Below are 14,073 nucleotides of genomic sequence, written 5' to 3' on the forward strand. Positions count from 1 at the left end.
AAAATGTAGCTTATATGACACGTTCGTAGATTTACCATAGCAGCGCCATCTATTGATTACTTACTCAACCCAGTCGAAAGGTATCGACATCTGTTAGAATCATTTGGAGTTAACAGATAATTGTGACTGTCAAATAATAACAGACAAATAATTAGCAATAAATTAAAATTGCGACTATAATTTGAGATTTAAACTATCCTATCTCTCAAGTTGGATCGAACTGCACATAGTGTGCGAATTTTATTATAATCGGTTAAGTGGTTTAGGAGTCCATTGAGGACAAACATTGTGACACGAGATTTATATATATTAAGATATGTTATTGTATTGATCGTTGTTGTGTACAATAAAGAGTATCTATCTACATATCTATTAAATATAAGCTCGCATGTGGATGCGCAGGTGGACGAGACATTCCAGCTGAGCTCGGAGAAGCCGATCAGCCACATGGCGGTGGCGCGCGGCGCCGTGTGGCTGGCGCTGCGCAACGCCGCCGCGCTGCGCTGCTACCGCGCGCCCGCCGCCCCCGCCGCCGGCCGCGAGCTGCTGGCCGAGCTCAGCCTCACGCCGCACGTCACCAAGATGCTGCACGGTACGGCGCGACTGCCCCCAGCGCGCTGCTCCCGGGGACTAGGCTGGCGGATGCGTGACGAGAGCGTTGCGGAGAGTGCGATCGGCGGGGCGAACGCAAGTTGAAAGGGAGATATGTCTTGGTGAATGCGTGACGAGAATTTTACAAATAGTGTGATCGGACGAGGCGAAGTTGAGAAGTATTTCTTAGTGAAGATAGAAAGAGAGATTTGCGTTTTGTAAGTTTTATTTCAGTTGTGTGATCTGTTCATAGCAGCTTTTCCTTTCTTTTCGAAATGAATTTCTTTACGCACGCTTGACTTGGGGTAAGCTGGTGAATGCGTGACGAGAGTTTTACGAAAAGTGTGATCGGGCGAGGTGAAGTTGAGAGGAAAATATAACTTAGTGAAGATAAAAAGAGAGAGTTACGTTTCGTAAGTTTTATTTCAGTTGTGTGGCCTAAAACAAATTCGTTTTTTACTATAATTTTTTTATGAAGTGAATACTCCTTTAGCGACGTTGTGCACTTTTTTTGTGATAGGTAATAAACTCGGGTCAGCTGATCACATCAGTCTACAGGAAACGTAGCCTAATCGAAAATTCGTAAGACAGAGGACGATTCGTAGACCGCCGGGCGGCGTAGAAGAGAAAGTATCTCTCAAAGTATCTCTTTCTACCGTGCGGCGAAAATGTATACCAACGCCTAAAGTTTCGTTTAGACGTTAGCACGTTCGTGTGTTTGTATTACAGTGTGCCACGCGCATCCATTAAAATAATTGTAATAATTCTAATAGCGCAATAAATAAATATTGCTTTTTACCACATAAATAATAGCACTTTTCTACTGATAATTAAAGCAATTCGTGCAAAATATTCCTTAACCATTCCAAAATATCAAAAATGCACAACGTTAATATTCAAATTTTCACTTCTGCCGGCACTCCCGGAGTGCAACCCGTTATTTTTTTTTTTTTTAATTTCTATATAACTCATGATAAGTTCCATTTTAGAAATAACTAATAAAATATTTTTATAAGTATTTTAATTTCCTAACTACAAATACTCGTGTTTAATAACAGAAACGTGTTTAGTTATCTTAAGTAAACACACACTACACAACTAAATACAAACAACATAACAACCGCCCCTAACCGCCCCTTGTACCTTGTTTCCTTTTTACTGCGCATTATTCCTGTTTTTGGTGTAAAATAAAGTATATTATTATTATTATATAAAGCAAAACTATTGTACTGTACTGTGTGTCTACGGTATTAAAAATATAGCCACCCCCTCTCTTCCCGTGGGTGTCGTAAGAGGCGATTAAGGGATAACACAGTTCCGCTACAACCTTGGAACTTAAAAAGCCGACCGGTGGCGGGATAACCATCGAACTGCTGTCTTTGAAATACACAAGGCCGAAGACGGTCAGCGGCGTCTTCGATGCGACAAAGCCAGCCCTGCGGTCACCGACCCGCCTGCCCAGCGTGGTGACTGTGGGCAACACACATGAGTTCACGCCATTTTGGTGCGAACTTGTGGAGGCGTACGTCCAGCAGTGGACTGTATAGGCTGTAATGACGATAAAGCCAAGCACCTGAGCTGGTTTGTCCCCGCAGGCTGCGACGACATCATCCGCCAGCACAAGGCGGCGTGCCTGCGCGTGACGGCGCTGCTGGCGCACCGCGACACGCTGTGGGTGGGCACGAGCGCCGGCGTGCTGCTCACCGCGCCGCTGCACGCCGCGCCCGACAAGCGCTCCGGCGCCTTCGCCGTGCCGCAGCTCACCGGTAACGCCGACACCTTGTTCCAATATCACTATAGTCTGTTCAACGAGGAGAGATACCAAATGTAAACGACGGCGGAACAAACGAAATGTAGTCTATCTCTTTCTATCTTGTCTGTTTGCTATCTGCTTCACGTCTCTCTGGAAGGTCGAACGATATTTTAACTGGCCTTGAAAACAATCGGACCGCGTACGGCCCTTTGAATTTGTATTATTTATTTTTATTTCATTTCGTGTCCTGAAGCGCTCGGGTGATTTTTTATATTTCGATAATTATTATTTGAGAAGTATCAAATATTAAATACATAATTATATTTAATTCAGTAATTACAAAATATAAATATATTTTACATTTAAAATTTTTGTGTAAGTAAAAAAAAAAGGTTACAAAACCCTACATAGTTGAACGACCTCGCATTTGGTTTGTTTATATTTGGTATCTTGACTCGTCGAACGCACTATACGTCGGCAACGGCGTCGTCGGCGTCGGCTATTCTAATGTCAAGCGATTACCGCAGCTTATACACGTCTGCAACACCAGAAGCATTGCAAGCGCGTTGCCGACCCTATCCCCTATTCCCCCCAGGAGCTCTGGTCACCTTACTCGCCAACAGGAACAAAACACTACTTGAAAACAGTATTATTTACCTATGATATTCTGCAAGATCGAGGTACTACCCCAGTCGGGCTGCTCCATATTTTAAGCAGGAAATTTCCGCTGTGCCCTACCTCAATTTAGCATACCTAGAATCCTTGGTATTTCCTTATGCATTACTGTGGCATTTATTTATATTTTTATATTTATTAAATCAGTCAGATAATCGCTCCGTGTAGTTCGACGTGTTCACGTCTTCCGTGTGACGATTGCTCTGGTGTGTGTGCCGTGTCGGCGGCACCTAATCACAGACGGTCGCGGGTTCGATTCCCGCTCGGAGTGGATATTTGGGAATATACAAATATTTATTCCCGATCTGGTTGTTAGTCTTTGTGCGTTTTCCCACCGTACACCTGACAGCGATCGTTACTCATAGTAAGGAAATATCCGCCAACCCGCATTGTAGCAGCGTGGTGGATTAAGCCCTAATCCATCTCCTACATAGAGAAAGATGCTTATCAGCCCAGCAGTGTGGTGCTACAGGCTGAATGTATGCAGAATAGGAAATAATAAAAGTATCATTAGGTTAAGGTTTTATCCGGACGATGTCTAAAATTCTCTCTTAAATGTTACAACATGGCAAGTTTCGAAAATATTTATTTGTTTCTTAAGATTACCAATAGAAATAACAACAATATACAATATGTACGATTTTATTTTTGTGTTACCCATACATTAGGAATTCTAAACATTTTTGAATATCATATCAAAAATTGACCGCTCCAGCGGGGATCGAACCCGCGTCTCCGACTGACCCTGTCGGCGCTCTAGCCAATTAAGCTATGTATCGTTCCATAGCTGGAGCGGTCAATTTTTGATATGATATTCAAAAATGTTTAACAATTCACAACATAATTATTTTCTATTCTAGATGTTTAATTTTGTCCTGGAGTGCGCTTGTGACTCCATTAGACCAACAAACTTTTCTCTTTATTAATACGAGTTGTGTATGAGTTGCTTGTATTATCGTGGTTTATACAATTTTAGGTGTTATGTATGGTCACACCGGGCACGTCCGATTTCTGACGATAGTCGAAAACCCGGTACCGCAAAAACCTGCCGCAAAGCCGACCCAAAGCTTAAAATCCAAGACTTTGAGCCGACGCTCGACGAATGCTGAGAAACTACAAAAGCAGACGGAAACCACCCAAAATAATAAGGAGACTTTAATCATCTCTGGCGGAGATGGTTATGAAGACTTCAGAAGTTCGTCTATGACAGAAGACGCGGGGAGAGAAGATTCCACGAATCACCTACTCATATGGCGAGTATGAAAGAATTACACGGCCTACAGGGTTTCAACGCGCTCCCGGAACAGAAGGTTCCGGAAGAGAACTTCTAACGAATGTTCTCAAATATACATGTGACGATTTTATACACTGCTTGATATCGATAGTTCGTTTATCGCTGCGAAGCCTAATTTTATCACAAGTTTTTGTTGATTTAATGTTCCAGCTTTTTCAGAAAAATGTTGATATGAACAAATTTTAAATTTAAGATATGAATAAATTTTGATTGTTTTGCGCCGTTGTGGCATATAGATTTCTGTATTGAGATTATTATTGATTAAGTGAGACATGAAATGTCAAATATTATCAAATATGGAATTTATATTGTGTGTCAATATGAAATATGTAACATCGTGCAGTATTATTAAAAGTGTCATAAATTAAGGAATCGGATCATTATTAGTCCTTTACGTATAGGTTGGTTATTGAAACCTGGCATGTTCATAAGTACTCAAAATAATGCATATTTTTAACAAAACATCTGAATAAACCGTCAACTGATAGACGATTAAAAAAATATGTTAATACTTTGTAATAATATAATATAGCTGAAATTAAAAATTACCTGTTTCTGTCACACTTGTAAGTTTGACTTATGTGTAAAAGAGACAAATGATTTTTTCGTGATTTGTATGTAGTGTTACGTCACGCCGTACGCTTACATACACAACTACACAAATGTAATATGTAAATGTGTAGTAACTGCCAGCTTCACCTAATTTACCTGTACCTAACTGACGATTTATATCACAAAAATATATTTTAGAAAGATTTACGTGTACCTATCTAATCATATCAATGAATAAAAATGTTAAATGTCCGTAATTATTTCGCTATTAAAATAGTTGTGTCGATCTTTACTAGATTAATTAAAATGATCAATGTGTACCTAATAAATTAAATAAATATATGTTCATAAAATACTTCACTTGTAATGTGTTACCGAGGAGTACTTATAATAATAAAAAAATGTCGTCTGTGTAAAATCTCGATTCAAGATAATTGTTATTAGTAGATCTCTTAATAGTTTTTAATGGAATAAATGTAACTTTATCTAAAAGTTGATAATGCGCAGCTTAAACAGAAATTATAATTATTGCTCAAGTAAAACTCTTTTATGTTACCGACCCATTTTTAAAGTGAGAGCAAAATTTGTAACTATTTTAATATGTGGCTGAAGTAGGTAAAAACGATACTGCAGAAGAATAAATGCAAATCGCACTATAAACTTGCTTTTTATTTTATCGTAACAATTCCAAAGCCTTGAAAACTCAGTGTTTTAAAATTGACATCATCATCATCATCACAGCAGCCTTTCGCAGTCCACTGCTGGACATAGGCCTCCACAAGTTCACGCCAAGATGGCCTGAACTCATGTGTTTTGCCCATAGTCACCACGCTGGGCAGGCGGGTTGGTGACCGCAGGGCTGGCTTTGTCGCACCGAAGACGCTGCTGCCCGTCTTCGGCCTGAGTATTTCAAAGCAAGCAGTTGGATGATTATCCCGTCACCGGTCGGCTTTTTAAGTTCCAAGGTAGTAGTGGAACTGTGTTATCCCTTAGTCGCCTCTTACGACACCCACGGGAAGACACAACATTTAAATTGACGACTATTTAAGAAACATTTATTTAATTTTCTTTCAAAATTCAATTTAACGAGGTCTGACATAACTGAATAGGAGATAAATAATTAAAATACTCGATTTATTTTACTCTAAAAGTAAGTTTTACTTTTTAAAGTACTTTCAATTTTAATTTAATTTTATTAGAATATCAGTATTACTTGTAAGCGGGTATTTTACTTATTACTCTAGATATAAAATTGCACTGAATTTATTTTATTAACGAATCTTTATTATACTCTCATAACAATTATTGCAGCCTATTCATATAACTTTTTTTTTACATTTTTTTGAAATTCATAGCACATTTAATTGTTTATCGTTAGGTTACTTTGCCATTTCTAGACAAATCAATTACATAAAATTTCGATGTTTTTAATAAATTGTTCCAAAGGATCGCCGATATACAACTCTGTATTTTTCTTTCCTCTGCTAACATAATATGGATCAATTTGCAAGTGTTGAGCCAATTTTTTCAATATTGTCCGTCTTTCTCTGTCATTATCCTTTGTCACTCTTTTTTCCCTACTTCCATCATGCTTCGTCAATACTAGATCAACAGTTGAACAAACCAGATCCTTTGTTTTGAGTAAAGCATCTCGTGACAATGATGAATTTCCGATTTTCATGTAATATTGATCTTTTTTGCCTCTAGCTATGTAATAAGGATCATTTCGCACTGATTTTACTATTTCTTCTAGTGCTCCACGTCTACCGCGAGTAGCTTCAGCTAATTCAAAGTCACCATACTTTTTGCCTCTTGAAATAAAATAGGGATCCTCTTCGGCCGACGAACGACTACTTCGTTCTACTAGAATATAACTTGGTTCTTCAGCATAGATTCTGTTGTCATGCAGTGTATTCGGTTCATGACGATTTGGGCGCACTTCGCTGTTTGTTGATTCTTTTATAAAGCTAGGCAAGTTTTGAAAACGATTTCTAGCGATTCCACTGAACAAGTGTTTCAGCTTACTTTCTCTCCCTCTACTCATCCAGAACGGTGTCTGTAACTCGTTACGCTTATATTTTGATATATCGTTCATATTATCTTGCACGTTCTTAAAAGCTTCAATAATAGAATCTGCTAATTTTTCTTTCGATATAGCTCGATTTCCTGAAAACGGTTCAAAACCCCCATTATCAATATGTCGATTTTGAATTTTCTTCTTTCCGCGGCTGCCCCAAAAGGGTTCAAACGTTTCTCTTCTTCCTCTATTACCCCAGAATGGTTCGGATTCCTCCCTTCTACCTCGGTTACCCCAGAATGGTTCATCATCGTCACGTCTTCCACGGTTACCCCAGAAAGGAGAATCTTCCTCTCTTCGGCCTCTTGTACCCCAAAAAGGTTCATCGTCTTCTATTTGACCTCGGTTAGTCGGAAATAGGTCCACGTCATTTTCTTCAGATTCATCAGAATCTCGTCTCCCACGATTACCCCAAAATGGTGAATCCACATCATCTCTTCTCGTGTTTTCATCGAGGTTTAAAAGTAATTTTTGATTTTTTCCGGGATGTTTATGGTAGTGTGTATTAGATGATGGTAGCTGGACATCTGGAACTGTTTCATCTGAAGCACTTTCTCGTCTGCCTCTGTTACCCCAAAATGGTATATTATTTTCTACAATTGGTTTTAATTTAATCGTTCTGCCTCGCTCTTCTAAATGATGTAAATTTAACTCTTTTTCGGGTATAAATAGATTTTCGATCTCTTCATTTACTGTTCTCTTTTGACGTGTTTTATTTTCTTTTCTATGGCTTTCATGCTTTTTATTATCGAGTTTTACCGATTTACTTTTATTTCCATTCTGACCAAAAACAAAATCGTTAGATATGAATAAAAGTAATAATAATAGAAATAATTTTTTCCTCATATTAATGTCTGAAACGAAAGAAAAAGTCTTTTATTTATATTATTTAATTATAATTACATTTACGTAGAACAATGTTTTATTATTCAATTACATTTCGTTACTAATTGTAAAATGTTTCAATAAACAGAAAACAAAATCTAAATGTAGAAAATTTTTAGTAATATTTTATATAAATGCTTTAGAATACTCACATATATTTCCGTCACTAGTTGTAGAGTACCATATTAATATCGTGGTATTCAAGATTCTCGGTCAAGTGATGGTTACTTCTCAGTTGCTGGTGTGTTTGTGAAAGCTGTAGAAACAGTTGCAGCTTTTATAAAGGCATAGAACGTAGGCGGATCTCCCTAGGGGTGGTGCCGTAATAAGTTTTTATTTTTTATTTTATTTGTTCACTATTACTGTTGGGACATGTGACCGTTATCAAATTAAAACAATGCGTACTAGCTATTGTTCTTGACTTACGGTAAGGGTAAGTGCTCCTTCATATTTTAATTTATATAATTAAAAAAAACCTTTCTTAGTAAAAAAATGTCTTTTTTACTATTTTATCTGCCTGAAATAGGAAGCTTTTGTTTAGATTTATCTAAAATTAAATAAAATAACTATCTTCTATTGTTTAAACGCTAATCTTAGAATCTGCTGTTCAAATTTAAAAAAAAAAAATGCGTAAAATAGTCCATCTACCGAAAATGTCTACATATACTTTATATAACATCACGCTACGACCAACAAGAGCTGAGCATAAATAAAAAATGTTACGAAAATTTTAAAATTACTTTTTTGAGAGCTTTCCTTACCTTTTCCAAAAACTGTGTATGACGGGATTAATTGCAATTAAAAGTCGTAAAAAAAGTCCGCGATGGTATATGCCTATCTCTTAAGATTAACTCATTAAAACTCCTTTTTATGGTAATCCAGTTCGTTCAAAAATAATGCACTATTTGTGAACGTGGTTTTATAGACATGATATACATCTTAATCCAAATAAATACGTAATTAATCACAAGTATTTATTTCTGAACAAAATTGTCCATAACATCATTTGATTTCAATAAATAACTTACAAGATATCATAGTTTTAAAATAATTCTAAATAGTATATATATGATTCCTTACGAATAAAAAATACTTTGGCAAAAAGATAATTTTATGAATAAACTTTGTCCTTAGTAGCGTTTAATTTGGACGCATATTTAGATGATAAAATAAAATCAAGATAAAATAGAGTCAAGCCGCAGGCCTGATAATTATCGCGGAAGTGTAACTACGTCCCCGTGATTTCGCCCAGGCGTGTCGAAGGAACACCCCAGATGTTTTAGTCCGAGCGAATCGGACATACCCTCCAGCTCCTCTGGGCTGGAGGCATCCGTTAGAGATTTTCTCTGGTGAAAAAAAGGTTGGCGTAAGTCGCCAGAGTTGCACCATAATGGTTTAAAAATATTTTGGTACGTTTTTTCTCAAATTTAAGTGGGGGAAACTGCTCGGCACAGTTAGTCTTTGATACGTTTTTGGGGATGTGAGGATTACGTCGGAACAGGGTGAGGATCACGTCGGAACAGGGTGAGGGTCACGTCGGAACAGGGTGAGGGTCACGTCGGGGTCACCAGTTTGGGGATGCGAAGAATAGGTTGTGAAGTTCTCGTCCGCCATCGCAAGAGGAGGATCCTCCAACCAGACGGGAGTCGTGGATGGCGGGCTAACGCCCCACGGTTGTTGTCGGGTTGTTGTATATATACTCAATCACATTGAAAACTCTGATAGCGCGATGTAGCATACATCAGTTTTTCTCTAATTACGTAGTTAGTATGTTGCGCGATAGATGTCGCCACAAGTTGAATTACAAAAGATATATATAGTATTAAATCACAATGGATCCTATGCCAGAAAGTACAGTTATCATCGTCACTCGCTGATAATAATAATTTACTATTGCAATAGAGGTTAGTGTATGTCTACGAGAATACTCACACAATTTCGCAACTAAAACACAGCATTTCTCTATAGTTTATTTAGACTTTTGTTCACTTATAGTAACTTAAGACATTTGAACCACAAAACTACAAGTACGGCGGCAAGTAATTAAAATATTTTAAAGATTATAAATGTTTCATTATTAAGTAGCATTCATCACTCCATAACATTATAAATGAAAAAAATTGGATAGAACGTTGGTACTTAACCAAACTAGAATATTATTTAGATACCTGGAAATCTAGAATTAGAAGTAGGCTACTACTGAAATACCAAAAGAACACGATGATAAAAAAAAATGAAAAGGCAATGAGAGAGTTTTTATTAATATTAAAATTAATAAAAACATTAGAATCACAACCCTCGAATAGTTTGAGGGATTCGTCAATAACCTATTCGATATCTTTCAATGAATATGTTATGTTTTATTTGAAGTACAAAAATATTCAAATTTGATTATTATATTCATGTCCAAAGCAAATAAAATTGTCTATTTTTTTTTGGTGGTAATATTTAAATTTTTAGCTGATTTGTAATTATATTGAGTCACTGTAAAAAAAATTATAGCCTAAATTCTTCAATAAACAGGCTGTTTTATGAGAAAAATAAATATTACAGAAAATATTATAAACCTTTAATAAAACCTTTAATTTAATATAGTAAAAATTTGTAATTTGTTTACATTATATTTTTAGTTTGACATGAGTATAATATAATACGTACATTTACAAATAAAGCTATTTTACTTTCATTAAAACCTTCTTACTAAATGCAAAAAAAAACAACATTCGTCTTAACAATGTTACTTGACTGACGCGAGATGTGTGTCCAGTTTCCTTGATTAGAAAAGAAGTGAAACTAAGCGGGGAAATTGGGGTTAAATGGCAATATGACATTAAGATTTTTTTTTATTTTGTATCAAACTGGAGTAAATACATACTTCTTTATTGTTTTTCAATTTTTACGCGAATTTCACTCATTATAATGAAACACATTTTTCGGATTATATCGCGGCTTATTAAGTTTTTTAAAAGCCCAACGTTTTGGATACTTTACAGCAACCATGGTCACGGGGGACTGTCCTCCACGATACAATCCGATAAAATTGTTTAATTATTACATCCTTCTTTAATATGTACGATTTTATTTTTGTGTTACCCACACATTAGGAATTCTAAACATTTTCATTCAAACATTCCTGTCAAAGATTTTCATTGTAATATGAAACTTTGAATAGTTACGGGTCTCTGTAAAGAACTCACTATAGACGGCGCCACGGTTCGCTTAAACCGAAAATAAAAATCATCATATCAAAAATTTCGCTCTAGCGGGTACATCGTTCCATAGCTTAATTGGCAAGAGCGCCGACACGGTCAGTCGGAGACGCGGGTTCGAACCCCGCTGGAGCGGTCAATTTTTGATATGATATTCAAAAATGTTTTAGAATCCTTCTTTAAATCATTAACTTGAAAATAAAAATCTCACGTCTACCTGTAACTATTTACTTTAAACCTTAGAATTGTGTGTGAAGAAATATCAAGCATGTAGGTAAATATAAGACGATCGAGGATTAAAATTATTATTATTATTGAAAGTCTATATTTGAGGCATAATTATTTCCATTTTCTAGATATTTACATTTGAACCTGATGATGACAGAGTCAAATGACTCAAGTATATTTATTAATATGGTTCCTCTTGACAGTGTGGATGCAGAAAAAAATAATAAATAAAATATCTAGATACATAAAATAGTTTAAACCCCTAATATAACAAATTTCCTTACTGTTTGTGAGTTATCAAATTCAGTGGTATATCGTCATCACGAATCATATCTTTTATGTGTATTAAAAAAATAAATAAATAAAATAACCGACTTTAAAAAGAGGAGGAGGTTTTCAGTTTGAATATATTTTTTATATATTTTTCCTCAGAACTTTTTATTGGATAGGCCGATTTAGATTATTCTTTTTTTTTAGTCGAAAGCTAATGCTTGTCTTGTAGTCTCATTTAAACAAGACCTGATGACTATTTTTTGAGTAATCTTTTATAACGCGTATTTACTTTTCTATTTTTTCGTCGGTAACGTTGCATTAGTTGTATATGTAATTAAGTCAGTTTTATTTTTCGTTTGCGAGCAAAACCCAATTATAGTAGTAATTATAATAGTCATTTACTTTTATGAAATGGAATTCTCACATCAAAAGAACAATTAGCTTAACATTTAAAAATAGAGATGACGCGTTGCGCTGATGGTCACAAGTTCAATCCTTGCTATACCATACAGTTGTTTGTCGCGGTATTTACTTTTAAATTGCGTGAGTTTCCAGACGACCGAAATAGTAAGACTGAAGAAGTAATTCTTACTGGGTCATTGAGTGTGAGGTATTTATTATTATCGAAATATTCGACACATATTTATGTCATATCTTTATATCATTTGCAAAAAAACTCATAAATAAATAATGTTTGTGTTTTAAATATGTGTGAATTATCTTGTTAGATATACCTTGAAAGTGATAAAAATAAGGTCAAATATATAAGATTGTAATGATACAATAATATCTTAACAACTAATTTTTACATCACGAATATACGATACGTACATTTATTAGGCATTTGGACAAATCTATAACAAAATCATATACAATATAAATAAATATATATTTAAAACGAAGACGATCCCTTCTTCCCTAATGTCCTCGCTATTCCTTGGAGATTTTTAGTAATAATAAGATTGCCTGTGTAGTTGTGTGCCCATTACTTGCTTCGGTAAACACATCTAAAAAGTATAAAAAGGGAAGTTGGTATTAAAAAGCACCATTTGTTCTTTAGCCTCTGAGAAGGATCTTACTCTCTGATAAAGCCTCAAAAATATTAGCCTTACCAAATATACAGATAGGGTTAAATAGATTTAATTCAATGTTTTTAAAATTTCTGACTTAAAGTGTGCGATATCATTAAATAAGGCGCTATATGTATTCGTAGCACTTCTACAAACGTAGCCTCACTTTCGTAGCAATTGCATTGTTAAGTTTATACAACATTTATGAAAGATAGTGTACAAAATTATAGCTTTGTTTTTCAGTATAAAATTTCACTTACGTGCAATTTTAACTTTAAGTTAAAATTAAATTAATATTGTTTGATTTTTATAACACATAGGAAGAGAAATAGATAATGGTAAGTCCTGAATGTGCTGTGTGGCTACGGCACTAAAGAATTTAGCCACCCCCTCTCTTCCCGTGGGTGTCGTAAGAGGCGACTAAGGGATAACAAGGTTCCACAACCACCTTGGAACTTAAGAAGCCGACCGATGGCGGGATAACCATCCAACTGCTGGCTTTGAAATACACAGGCCGAAGACGAGCAGCAGCATCTTCGGTGCGACAAAGCCCCTACTGCGGTCACCAACCCGCCTGCCCAGCGTGGTGACTATGGGCAAAACACATGAGTTCACGTTTTTTTGGCGTAAACTTGTGGAGGCCTATGTCCAGCAGTGGACTGTATAGGCTGTAATGATGATAATGATGAAGTCCTGAACTGTATTGAAATAGGTGGGATGTATACCACATTTAATTTCTACAATTATCCAGTGGTGAATATCAATTACGTATTTAATATAAAATAGTTCACTTCAGCCTATCGCAAACCACTGTTGCACATAGGCCTCTACAAGTTCGCGCCAAAAATGGCACAAACTCATGTGTTTTTCCCATAGTCACTACGCTGGGTAGGCGGGTTTGTCACAACAGGGCTGGTTTTATCGCACCGAAGACGCTATAACATAGTTATGACTTGAAAATGAACTCGTTATAAACCTGGTAAGTGTTTAACACTAATCGCAAGATTTTTAAGTGGTGTTATAATGTTTTTTATACAATTTAAAAAGTCAACTACGTATTCTCATCCAACACTAAGTTTTAACTTATATTTTATAGCTATTTTATTTAAACAAAGACTTGTTTTTCGACTAGGTGTAGGTCTTTGTACCGCAATAGAAAGAGCACGCAGAGCTATTGGTTTAGGTTAATATTATGTCTCTCATGGAATGAAAATTATTCGCTTCGGAAAATTATTCTCTTCATCTGCTTTAACCAAAGATTATCTGAAAGACATAAATTTAAAAATCGCCTATTACTCATGTGATGTGCATTTATTGGAACGAAGTTCCTTATGGCAGGCTTGACATTTGACTGGGCGACCGAAATGAGAAAAATGTGAGACTAAAACGGTACGAAAAATATATAACGGCAGTGACGTAATATCAGTCACACAACTGTATAATATGACGTATGTAAAACAAAACTC

The 14,073-nt window shown here is 35.9% G+C and overlaps 2 protein-coding genes across 2 annotated transcripts in view; one reads left to right on the top strand and one right to left on the bottom strand.

The window, feature by feature from the left end:
* The window catches only part of LOC123664093 (rho guanine nucleotide exchange factor 17), an 89,731-nt gene extending 84,210 nt beyond the window's left edge, over positions 1–5,521 (top strand). The window contains exons 18-20 of the mRNA XM_045598706.1: positions 403–592; positions 2,187–2,357; positions 3,996–5,521. Coding sequence (XP_045454662.1) covers positions 403–592; positions 2,187–2,357; positions 3,996–4,282 — 648 coding nt within the window. The 3' untranslated portion in view covers positions 4,283–5,521. The remainder of the gene's footprint in view (positions 1–402; positions 593–2,186; positions 2,358–3,995) is intronic.
* A 591-nt stretch (positions 5,522–6,112) lies between these two features.
* Positions 6,113–9,157, bottom strand: LOC123663934. The gene is made up of 3 exons (XM_045598574.1): positions 9,131–9,157; positions 7,616–7,722; positions 6,113–7,525 (listed from the first exon to the last, which is right to left on the bottom strand). The coding sequence occupies exons 1-3, from the start codon at positions 9,155–9,157 to the stop codon at positions 6,268–6,270; spliced, it is 1,392 nt and encodes a 463-aa protein (XP_045454530.1). The 3' UTR covers positions 6,113–6,267.
* Positions 9,158–14,073: the final 4,916 nt, after the last annotated feature.

The sequence above is a fragment of the Melitaea cinxia genome, chromosome 21 (assembly GCF_905220565.1).
Source record: "Melitaea cinxia chromosome 21, ilMelCinx1.1, whole genome shotgun sequence".
NCBI lineage: Eukaryota > Metazoa > Arthropoda > Insecta > Lepidoptera > Nymphalidae > Melitaea > Melitaea cinxia.

What these genes read in the sequence shown, in the direction of transcription:
- LOC123663934 (XM_045598574.1), bottom strand. Translation starts at nt 9,157, where the DNA reads ATGCCTCCAGCCCAGAGGAGCTGGAGG. An exon ending in CAGCCCAGAGGAGCTGGAGG is followed by an intron (nt 7,723 to 9,130) that starts GTATGTCCGATT and finishes GTTTTTGGTCAG; the next exon opens with AATGGAAATAAAAGTAAATC. An exon ending in GTAAATGAAGAGATCGAAAA is followed by an intron (nt 7,526 to 7,615) that starts TCTATTTATACC and finishes AGAAAATAATAT; the next exon opens with ACCATTTTGGGGTAACAGAG.